At 44.0% G+C, this 12,381-nt stretch overlaps 1 protein-coding gene and 1 pseudogene across 1 annotated transcript; one reads left to right on the forward strand and one right to left on the reverse strand.

The window, feature by feature from the left end:
- Positions 1-6,600: 6,600 nt before the first annotated feature.
- Positions 6,601-7,173, forward strand: LOC136543422 (protein MATERNALLY EXPRESSED GENE 2-like; annotated as a pseudogene).
- A 1,972-nt stretch (positions 7,174-9,145) lies between these two features.
- Positions 9,146-11,680, reverse strand: LOC136543423 (uncharacterized). Its single transcript, XM_066535877.1, has one exon. The coding sequence runs from the start codon at positions 11,678-11,680 to the stop codon at positions 9,146-9,148; it is 2,535 nt and encodes an 844-aa protein (XP_066391974.1).
- Positions 11,681-12,381: the final 701 nt, after the last annotated feature.

Genomic DNA, 12,381 nt, shown 5'->3' on the forward strand with positions numbered 1-12,381 from the left:
ACCATGGCCAACACCTTATCGAAGCCTTCTCGACTCATGTTCAAATCGGACTTCAACCCCATCAAGCGACTAATGGCATCTAGCTGAGAGACCTTAGAATGAGCGTGAAGGGGTTTCGCCGTCGAGTCCATCATGTACTTGAACGCATCTACGGCTGCCTACATCTCCGCCTCCTCATGTCCTTTAGCAAATTGTGCTTGGTGAACGTCATCTACCATGTCTGCTACCCCGGCATCAGCATCGAAAGCCTCGACGTGTGGTCTCACCACCTCCTCTCTCATACAATCGGCTTCACCATGGTGGACCCACCGGGTGTAGTTCGGCGTAAACCCATTCTTGTGCAGATGTATACCCATGACTTCATGGTTTTGCATTCTCCTGTTACCACACTTGCTGCAGGGACACAAAGCCATTTTTGGGTATCTAGCGGCCTTGCCAAATGCACGCTTCAAGAAACAATCGGTCTTGTTGATCCATTCAATGTTGACATCACCCTGACTTGTCTGGCCCATGTACATCTACTGACGGTCCTCCATCCTCTAGCATATATAACATCTCCACAAGTGACCATCAATTGCATCTACGTGGTGTCCCAACTCTCTAATAGGTGAGGATAGGTCCTAATCCCACCCGCGGATGCGTAGATGAGGTTAGTTTCCATGCTCCGCTCCTATCCGAGATAGAATTTTGGTAGCACCTCCCCGCTGTTCTCTCGATACACGTCCTACAAGGGAGAGTGTGTATCCAGAGAACAACAGGGGGTGATGCCGAAACACCATCTCAGACCGGAGCGGACCATGGAAACTAACCCATCTACGCATCCGCGGGCTGTCCAAAAAACATGGACAATCCGAAACAGATACGGTCACAGATATACAAAGATCTGCATACCTCCAACCGTATCTCTTTCAGACGAGAGACACCTAACTAGGTTATGCGACCAAAGACCACATATGGATAGAGGGGTTATACCTAGGGTGCCGGTGAGGTCAGGGTAGCGGGGCGGTGGAGAGTCGGTGCAGTGGTGAGTCAACACGGTGTAGGAAGACCCGCAGTGCCGACAAAGACGATTGGGGTCGCCGAGTCCCTCCCACAGGTCCTCGTGCAAAAAAGGGCAAAAATGGTTAGTGTCGACTCAAAATTTCGGCAGCACCTCCCCTGCACGGGGAGGTTCCCAAAACCTGCAAAAAACATGGCACAAAGGCCAACAACCACATATATACCAAACATGGGCACGAAGGCCAACAACCACCAATATATCAAGAGGAGCCATGTACTTTAGTTCTCTTTCCATGCAGATGAAAGTATTGAAGTAGTACAACAACAATTACTACTAACCCTACAACTACTACTAACACTACTACTAACAACTACTTAACTACTAACAGTACTAATACTAAGAACTACTTAACTATTAACAACTACTACTACTAACCACTACTACTTACTAACTACTACTATTTACTAACTACTACTACTACTAACCCTACAACTGACACTACTAACTACTACTAACAACCACTACTACTTACTAACTACTACTATTTACTAACTACTACTACTACTACTAACCCTACAACTAACACTACTAACTACTACAACTAACACTACAACTAACACTACTAACTACTACTACTAACACTACAACTAACTACTACTAACACTACTAACTACTACTACTACTAACACTACAAGGGTAGGGCTTACCTTGGCAGCAAGAACGGCAAGAGCGAGGGTCGGCGATGACGGCGGGGATGACCGCAGCAGCGCGAGGCTCAATGGGCAGTCGGAACGGCGCGAGGATCGATGGGCGGTCGGGTCGGCACCTTCCTCTTCTTCCTCCTCCCCCTTCTCTTTCTTCCTCTTCTTCCTCCTCCCCTTCTCTTTCTTCCTCTTGCTCCTCTCCTTCTCCCTCTGCTGGCCGGCCGCAGGGCACGGCGGGGCCGGTGGAGCTCGGGGCCGGGGGAGCTCTAGGCGGCTCGGGGCTGGCCGGGTCGCTGTCCCCGGGGAGCTCGGAGCCCGGGGCGCCGGTGAGCTCGGGGAGGCGGCCGGGGACCCGAGTCGCGGGGCGCGGGGCCATCGGGGCCATGGGGGTGGGGGCGCTGGGCCGTCAGGGTCGAGCGCCACCGGGACAGGGGCGCCGGGGTGGGCCCGGCAGGACCTCGTCAGAGGGGGACGATGGCGGGGGCGGCGTGGGCGGCCAGGGGCTGTGGCGGCGCGACAGGGAAACACTGGGGCGGGTGGGAGAGGAATGAGCAGGGGGTGGGGTTGGGCCGGCCCGTTCTGGGCCTTTAGGTGAAAAGATTTGCCGAGTGCCGGGCCCAGCGGCACTCGGCAAAGGGTTTTTTATTTTTTTTTTATTTTTAAAATTCTTTGCCGAGTGCCCTGTGACCTGGCACTCGGCAAAGGCTTCTTTGCCGAGTGCCAAGGTTGGCACTCGGCAAATTATTATTTTTTTGTTTTTTCGCCCCATTTTTTCCTAGGGCCTTGCTACAGTAATTAAAACTCCATTTCAAAATTTGGGACAATTTTGAGTTTTGTTACTATATTTCCTTAATTATTTTTGTTTCGGTGAATTTTTCCGACTATTTCAAATTTGAACTGCATGTACATGAAATAATGGAATTTGGTCATTCAAAAAATGGTATTCATGATGTTTGACGTATGTTGAGGCCGTATCCAGAAACTCGCATGAAATTATGAGCATCTTGTTGTCGTAACATGACGATGTACTTGCGGGAAAAGTGTATTTAAATTATATAAAATCCAAACGAAGTCCGAAAATCATGAAACTTGTCGAGATATCTTGTTATCGCATGTGGAGGCCGTGGTAAAAAATTGAGAAAGTTTGGAGCAAGTTGCTTCGTCGAAAACACAACTGCGAGTATATGTTCTCGGCTTTTAATTTTATGCTTCTTTTTTTGTTAAGATTATTCGATAATTAGGATTCTGTGATTGCAGCCACCATTTCGTCTTCATTTGTGTTAATCTTGCCAAAAATCTGATCGAGGTGTGGGACTCGAAGAAAAAATCATTTCATCATCTGGATGCACTGGTGGCAGTGCTGAATTAGTAAGCGATCCTAATAACATATTATTTTCTAATCACACATACCGCTTTCTAACGTTTCTCCTTTTAATATTGCTCAGTGTCCGAAGAAGACACATCGGTGGAACGCAGGTCCCATTCAAGGTTGTCGAAATGGAGGGAAAATACCTAAAACAACCGACGGGAAACAATGAATGCGGATTTTATGTAATGTGGGCAATGCTTCGCTACATTGGTGGGAAATAAGAAGAAGCCGATAAGTTGGTGTGTATAATCCCCATTTCATTTATGTCTGTTAATCATTCAACAAAATGATTTACTGATTCCTCTTTGGATATCATCTTTTTTGAACGACAGCGCAAGAAATATTACCATGAAAGGTTGTTAGACATGGAGATCGTCGCGTTGCAATCGGAGCTGGCAAAATTCATCTTAGCCAAGGTATTAGAAAAAGAAAGAGTATTTTCCATTGCACAATCCGTGAAGTTCAAGGACCAGTATGGCCTAGAGCGGCTCACCAGATTATTGTAAGAAGTCTGAGAAGCATTGCACAATCTGTGAAGTCCGAGAACATTTCTTTTTTATTTTGAGGGATCGAGATCTTGATAAGAACATTTGAACTATAACCGTAACATTTGTAATGTTTAATATTGATGGACCCATCGTCTACGTAGCGTATATAAAGCGAAACCCGATTTCATGAAAAATATAAATTAAAATAAATTATAAAATAATAAAATACGAATGTGACATCACTGCCGGTTAGCAAAAAACCGACAGTGTTGTCGTAAACATCACTGCTGGTTAGCAACAAACCGGTAGTGATGGCAGTGCCGGCTGGAGCTATAGGCCGGCAACGTTGGCTTAGCCATCACTACCGGTTCTTATCACAAACCGGCAGTGATTCTTACCACAACACTGCCGGTTGAAACACAAACCGACAGTGTTGGTGGAACTGAACTCTACCGGGTGGTCTTATGAATCGGCAGTGTTGGTGGAACTGAACTCTGCCGATTGTGTAAAGAATCGGCAGTGAAGTTGAAGAACACTGCCGATTTGTAGGAACCGACAGTGATAGCTTACCCTCATCCCTACCGGTATGGTTGTGCCGGTTCAAAATCCGGTAGTGATGGGGCATTTTGAACCGTCAGTGAAGAACTATTCTAACGTAGTGTCGTCTAGTAGATCTACGAGATCTCCTGTGACGCTTCTACTAAACCCACAGCTAGAGCTGCTGCGATCGGAACAGAGGACGCGACACAAGGCAACGACGGAACGCAGCAGATCTGTTGAGGTGGGATAGAACAGGACAGGATAGGACAGGGATCTCGCTTACCGTCCATCTCAACCACGGGGTTGGCAACCTAGATCTTGTTGAACACCATGGCCAACCTGGCTCGCCTCAGGGATCGGGAGAGAGTGGCGGCGGCGAGCGAGACAGCCGACGGCAAGGGGGCCGGGTGAGGGAGGGAGGGGGCCGGCGTCGGGAGCCAGCGGCAGGGGCAGGGAGAGGGAGGGAGGGGAGGGGCGGCGGCGGTGTGGGGGGCGGCGGCGGGGTACGTGAGTTATAGTATAGGAGCTTTGTCGAGTGTCCTAGATCTGACACTCGAAAAAGCAATGTTTGCCGAGTGCCAGATTGGGAGCACTCGGCAAACCTTTTTTCCCATCCTCTTCCCCATTTTCCATAATGTGTTTTTCTAAATTTGTTCCGATGTACTTTGAAAAACTTATTTCTTTGCCGAGTGCCAAAAAAACACTCGGCAAACTTACTTCTTTGCCGAGTGTAAAAAAACACTCGGCAAACTTACTTCTTTGCCGAGTGTTTTTTTCGGCGCTCGGCAAAGAGTTTGTTTACCGACTGTTTTTTTCGCAGCACTCGGCAAAGAGCTTGTTTGCCAAGTGTCCGAGGGAATACACTCGGCAAACATAAAAACACTCGGCAAATAGCCGGTTTCCGGTAGTGGTGTATCTCTCCATTTTTGTGGTCTGGTGTAAAGGTTTTTCTATATATGCACTTTGGTATATGGACAACAGCCCCAATGCGGTCAGGCGAGCTCAGGGCAACATGGTTGGGCAAGCTATGCTTCGACACCCAAACGTGCGAGCTCAGCCTAGCATGAGCGCGCGAGGTGGGTGGTCATGGCATGGGTGCATCGAGCGGGCCAGGATTCGCGTGAGCGGCTATGAGCACACTAGGTGGGGACGGGGGTAGAAGCAGCAGTTGGGGCCTGGGGCCTAGGGGTGGCGTGGCAGATGGGGCAGCTAGGGCCGGGGGCGTGGCGGACAGTGCAACTAGGGTTGGGTGCGGTGGTGGACGGGCTGGGTCACTATGTAGAAGAAGGAAGAAGCTAGTGAGAGGATGACATGTAGGTCCCGTTTAACGGATGTCTAACAAATCCAAACTTTGATGACTCCTCTTTGTCCATGTCCCTCCTACCAAGCAGACGACCTCATCTCCTCAACCAAACACACATATGAGATCATTCCATCCCAAAAATCTAGAATGTACCGGTCCTGTCCTTCCTAGTCCCTGGGCCAAACACAACCTATATTTCAAGGTAGAGGGAGTAGAAGAAAATATCAACATCTATAACCAAATTAGTAGCATTATATGGGTTATAAAATAAATTCTCACGACGTATGTGTCACAAATGTTAATTTTTTTTCTAAAAGTTTGGTCCAAGTTAAAATAGTTTAACTTAGGACAACCTGAAACTAACTGTATTTTGAAATGGAGGTAGTAGAAAATACTCTCTCCGTCCCAAAACAAACTTATGTTTTTAATTTTATCCTTTATAATACTAGATAAGTATTATTAGATTTGTCACAAGATATATTTTTATACTATACATATTTGGTGTAATAAATATTAATGTTCTTCCTATAAATTTGATCAAATTTAAAATGACTTGACTTAGGATAAACCTAAACATTTGTTATTTTTGGACGTACTCCATCCGTCCTATAATATAGCGTATTCTAACATTCAAAGTTTATACTAAAAGATAAAGGATCCTAGGAGACAGGAACTAATTGTTTATTAAATATTTTTTTATTTATCAACCAATCATCATTAATCATGTTAGCATATGCTTCTTCTGTGTTTTCTCTTGATCTGTCTTAGAATTTCTAGAATGAACTATATTACCGACATAGGGAGTTGGAAGTAAATGACTACCGGTTGCCGAGTGACCAACCTGTCATAAAATAGCAGGATATCATCAGGTATCTTGTCACAGACATAGCTCAAAATAAATAAATTCTAACTATAGAAGGATTATTATATATACATGACTGGTCTTTTGGAGATAAATAACTTGCAGTTTTGTGTAAAAGGAAAGGATTTAAAACTTGTGATAAAAAGTAGCAGGAACTAATCACTACTAATTTTGGAGTAGCATGTCTTTGGTCAGTACTTGTCAGTGACTAGGTTTCCCCTCTATATATGTAACTGCATAGATCAGGCCAGCATTGCATACCGCTACATAACATATATAGGTATAAACTCGATCTTCTTGGATCGCGAGTGAGTTCCTTTAATTTCCTTGCGACATGGAGAAGTACACAAAGCGCGTGGATGCACTAGTGTTTTTCTCGTTACTTCTTCTGGGATACTTTGCTGCTCATGCGCAGGGGAAGGGTAAAGTGAAAACTATGTGCGCTTAGGTAGATGTAGATAATTTAGAAGAAATTATATCATGATACCGTATATCTATCATGGTGAATTGGCGATATATCAAATATGTTAAATTACTCAAATAATGCAAACATATACTTATCTACAATAATCTGTCGCTAAAATATTTTACTATTATTCTCGGGTGCCATTTGTTGGTAGAAGGCTGGCTTATCCTTTACCTTTTACATATATAGGTGAAGCCATTGGCATAGATGAAGTCGGTGCTCCTGCTCCAGCTGAAGAAGCAATTATGCGAAGAACAGGAGCACAATGTGCTCAAATAAAAAATCATCCATGCACAAAGTGCTTCTGCTGTGTTGGGGGCCGAAATCCTCATGTTTGTTATTCTACACTGGATGAGTGTTTTAGTAACTGCTAAACACAAATTAAGATCGCTATTATTAGTATACCATTTTCTGGTAGGTAATGTTACTGAAAATATATAAGGGGTCGTTTGGATCCTTTTATTTTGGAGGAATTGAAATCTATTTAATAAATTAGGATATTTGGCTTAGAATTTGACATTCCACAACTTTTTCAAGTTCACAAAAAAGCCTATCTCAAATTCATACGGTGGGTGTCGGTGTTTCGCGTCACCACCGACGAGTAAATTTCTAATATTACGCGTCTGGCTCGGATGGTGTGCTTAGAGGACACGAGGTTTATACTGGTTCGGGCAGAATGTCCCTACGTCCAGTTCGTCACTGCTGCTTGTGTTACTAGCACTGAAAGTTTATAGCAGAGGTTACAAACGGGCGAAAGAGGGACAGGTCCCAAGTCTCTGGTGAAAAGAGTGAACGACTGCCGAGAGCTCGGTCGCTGCTCAGCCATGTGTTCGTGTCCTGTTCTTGTGTTCTGATCGGTTTGGGGTCATTCGATCGGATTGGAGTCCCCTTCATGGGACGCCCTGCTTTCCTTTTTATTGGTCAAGGGAAAGCACGGGTTACAATGGAGGAAGAGAGGAGAACGAGAGAGAGAAGAAGTCCTTCAGGATCGCCGGGTCCTTCTTCTCCTTCATGCGGGTCCCGCTGACTCTGTAGATGTCAACAGGGACAGCTCCACGTTGTGGCCCTGTCTGTCACTAGTACCATGCAGAATTTTTTTTATTTTAACACTTTTTGAAAACTAATCTTAAATCTAACACCGCCTATTTTTTTAAACTAACACCTTTGACCATACCTATTGCCCTGACGCGGCCAAATGCCTGTGCCGCGCCATGCATGGTGGCGCGGCAGCGGGCTGACATGGCGACGACCGGAATCACGACCGATGACGTGGCGGGGCTCTGCCGGGCCACCGATCTTGGCGCGGCACTGCCGCGCCACGGAGCATGGCGCGGCAGGGCCAAATAAATATCGCGCGCGAGCCCGCCCGCACGCACGCACACCTGCCCACTCGCCCGCTGCCGCGCATCGCCCGCTGCCAGCCGCACGCGCCCCGCCACCGCGCAGCTCCCACCGCCAGCGCCCGCCCATGCCCGCGCCCACGCCCGCGCCTACCCATGTCGCGCCCGGCCACTCCCGCCGCGCAGCGCCCGCGCCGGCCACGCCACGAACGTCGGCGCGTCAAGGCCACATGCTCCAAAGGTACCTCCCTCTTGATTTCATGTTATTTTGATTATTATTATTTGAGGATAATTAGTGATTTAGGATAATTAGTGATTTAGGATAGTTAGTAATTTAGGATAGTTAGGGTTTTATGATTGTTATTAATTTATGATAGTTTGTTAAATTTAGGATAGTTAGTGATTTAGGATAGTTAGGTTAGTGAATTTGTTTGTGATTTACGTAGGTAGTTTTTAGGTTTGAGGTTGTGTGTTCTAGTATAGTTAGGATTTTAGGTTTAGGGATTGATTAGGTATTTATTATTTAGTTTATAGTTAGTTATTTAGTTAGGGATTTTGGGTATAGATACTAGTTTATAAATGTCGGTACTTACTAGTGCGTGATACGTTAATTTTGATGACTTCATGAAGTTTCGTCAAATGCTTATATTCCTAGTGAAGTTGTTTATGTTACTAGTGCGTGATATGTCTGTTAATGTTACTTTGAATATATACATGTGCTTTCATATTGTGTTCGTATTGTATAACAAGTAGTTCAAATTTTACAATGCTACATAATGTTAATTTGAATACTATAACGGTTAGTTTATCAATTTGTAACATGATGGCCCCTCCCATGCAGCACCCGTTGTACCCAGTGGCGTAGCTAGGATTTGTAGCTATGGTGGTCCATTGTCTAAATTTTTTTAACCGCTATAAATTTAACTTGTCAGTACACAAGTATATGAATTACAAAATACAATTAAGGGAAAAAGGACATATAGAGTTCATAAAATAGACGAGTGTAGCTTTCTTAACGTAGAATTGATCGAAATATTACATACCTATAATAGTTGAAGAAGAATATGTCACTACTACTTCTTCTTCTTCTTGTCAGGCCTTCGCCTTCTAATAGCCATGAAAATGTTGATGATTTCTTCTTCACGCAATTGTAAGAACATATCCCGCTCAATAAAAGTCACTAGACAATCATCGAGAAGGCTATCACCCATCTTATTTCTCAACTTATTCTTGATAAAGGTCATTGCAGAAAATATTCTTTCAACACTTGCAGTAGCCACCGGTAGAAGCAATACCAATTTGATAAGTAAATAGACCCAATGATAAACTTTATCCCTCTTTGTTTCAACAAGTTTTACTGAGAGGTCAACAAGATTGTTTAGGCCTTTGAACATTTCATCTTTCCTCATGTCATCAATAAAAGTTTCAAGTTGCAGATCGAGTCTTAGCAAGTCAGAGCTTGAAAAATCATTAGGGTAAAATTTAGCAAGTCTATGTACCTTGTTTGCATCAAAAGAAGCGAAGGAATCTGCTGGATTCAAAGTAGCCATACAAGTAAGCAACTCCATATTTACCTCATCAAAGCGACTGTCAAGCTCTTGACTAATTTTATCAATGACTCCAATATATACTTCTCTTCTGAAGTGATCATCATTTGTTTGGTCCTGAGCAAAACGTGCTGATCTTCCATATGGCACATAATTATGTTCCATTCCAGGAACTTGAATACCATATTTGTTGCAAAATATTGTAACCCTTTGAAAAAATGAAACCCACCCTTCAGACCTCATTTGTTGCATTTTACTCTTTGCCAAACGGACAAGTGACATTGCATTAAGGATATCTTGGTCTTTTCTTTGCAAACACTCAGACAATTCATTTGTATGTCCAAGAATATCAAGCATCAAATGAGCACTGAAAATGAAATCAAATGACTCAAACACTCCAACCATAGTATGTATTTTTGGCCATTCACCCCTTTGTGAAGTATCTCGTCCAAGAGCTATGAGTACATCGCGAATTGTGGGATACATAGAAATCATGTTGACCACAGTTTTATAATGAGAGCCCCACCGAGTGTCACCAGGTCTAGGCAGCCCCATCTCTTGATTTAACCCACTTCCAGATTCTAGTATACCACACTCAAGTGCTTTCATGACATTGGCATATTGGTGATGTCGAAGCATGCCATGACGCTTACAAGAGCTACCAACAATATTTAGCAAGAGGGATACTCGATCAAAAAACCACACACAATCATCATTGTCTTTGGCAACAACAACCAGAACCAATTGGAGTTGATGTGCAAAACAGTGAACATAATAAGCAGATGGTGATTCTTTCATAATCAAGGTTTTCAGCCCTTTAATCTCTCCTTTCATGTTACTAGCCCCATCATAGCCTTGACCATGGATTTGAGTTATAGTCAAACCATGACTAACTAGTAAAGATTGAATTGCTTCCTTAAGTGATGAAGAAGTAGTATCATCTACATGAACAATTCCAAGAAACCGCTCACATGGCCTTCCTGATTTATCAACATAACGCAAGCAAAGGGCTAGTTGTTCTTTATGAGAGACATCACTAGACTCATCAGCTAAAATTGTATAGTGATCATCCCCAATTTCCTTAATGATTTGATCTCTAGTCTCCATTGCACAACATTGAATAATTTCTTTTTGTATGTCTGGGCTAGTTAATGTGCAATTACCTGGAGCATTCTTCAAAACAAACTTGTTAACCTCTTCATTATTTGCTGCAAGCCACTTCAAAAGCTCAATGAAGTTCCCTCTGTTGCTAGACTCTTCACTTTCATCATGCCCATGGAATGCTAATCCTTGCTGCAAAAGAAATCTCAAACATCTAAGTGAATAAGTCAACCTAATCTTGTAGAGACGGCGCTCCTCATTATCCACCTTCACAATTTTATCATCAATTGCTCCATGGGGAGTCATAAATAAGTTATATCTTTCTTGAGCTGCGTTGTGAGCACTTGTTACACCTCCCACATGTAAATCAAGTGCATCATTTCTATTCCAATTTCTCCAACCACCTTCAACAAATGCAGATTTCTTACTTTTCTCCTTTCCAAACAAGTAGCACACAAAGCAAAATGCTGCTTCCTTCTTGACACTGTATTCAATCCATGGATATTTATAAAACCACATAGGATTGAATTGACGATCCCTATTTCCAATTTTTCTACTTTCAAATTGATGTGCATAAGGTTGGAATGGACCTTTAATAATATATGATCGTCGAACTGCATCTTGATCATTGACTGGATAATTTGCAATGGGTTGTCTTACCCCCGGATCAAGTGGAAGGCGACTGATATCATAAATAGGTTCTTTTTGGGCAACTGGAGGTGGATTTGGAGGCATTGGAGTTGGAGTTACATTTTCTTCAATCACTCTATCTTGATCTGGACCATCTTCTTGTTCAGACATTGGAGTTGGAGTTACATTTTCTTCAATCACTCTATCTTGATCTTGTTCTTCCATTTGCTCTTCTGGAACAGCTGCAGCCACAGAAGGAGATTGAGAACAAGCCTTCTTCTTTGATTCATATTTCTGAAAAAGAGAGGCAATATCACCACTCCTCTTCATTTTTAACAAATCTGCATGAGAATTATATGACGTTTCAATTTACCAAACCAATAATCCAATACCGTAAAAAACATATAATTAAAATTAAATCAGTTTTATATACTCATACCCTGTGCACTTTTGTTGTTCCTAGCTTGCCAATTGCAGAAACGTGGATCCTCCGAATCTTCGATCCTGGCTGAAAGAAAAAGAAGCTGAAAGAAAAAGGAGAAATGTGAGTACCTAAATCTGCCTTGGCTTAGCAAATAGCAATTAGCAATTGAGTCTTCATCTTAGGTTTTTGATGTACCTAACGTACCTAAATCTACCGACGTCCAGCACCGGCCAAGATGCCTGCTCGGGCTGGATCTGCTGCACCGGCCAAATTAAAATCGGTTCTGGTGGTTCCTGACCGCGTGGCCACGCCGCTCCCTGTGCTCTCGGTCCGATCTCGATGGCCGCACCCGTGCCGTACGGAGGAGAATACGTGAACCGTCAGGCGTCGGTCTCTCACGAGTTGCAGTTCCAGAAGACCGGCCAGCGGCCAAGCGACGTACACATCAATTCTCCAATATAGCTTACATGGATGGGCTTCGGTTGGGCCGAGCGTAGGGTGGTCCGTGGCCCACAGGGACCACCCTGTAGCTCCGCCCCTGGTTGTACCCCATTCTTGAGTTGGAGTACGACGACCAGCACCGAGCACATATCTTGAGTGACAACGA

Source organism: Miscanthus floridulus, chromosome 3 (assembly GCF_019320115.1).
Source record: "Miscanthus floridulus cultivar M001 chromosome 3, ASM1932011v1, whole genome shotgun sequence".
NCBI lineage: Eukaryota > Viridiplantae > Streptophyta > Magnoliopsida > Poales > Poaceae > Miscanthus > Miscanthus floridulus.

What these genes read in the sequence shown, in the direction of transcription:
- LOC136543423 (XM_066535877.1), bottom strand. Translation starts at nt 11,680, where the DNA reads ATGAAGAGGAGTGGTGATATTGCCTCTCTTTTTCAGAAATATGAATCA.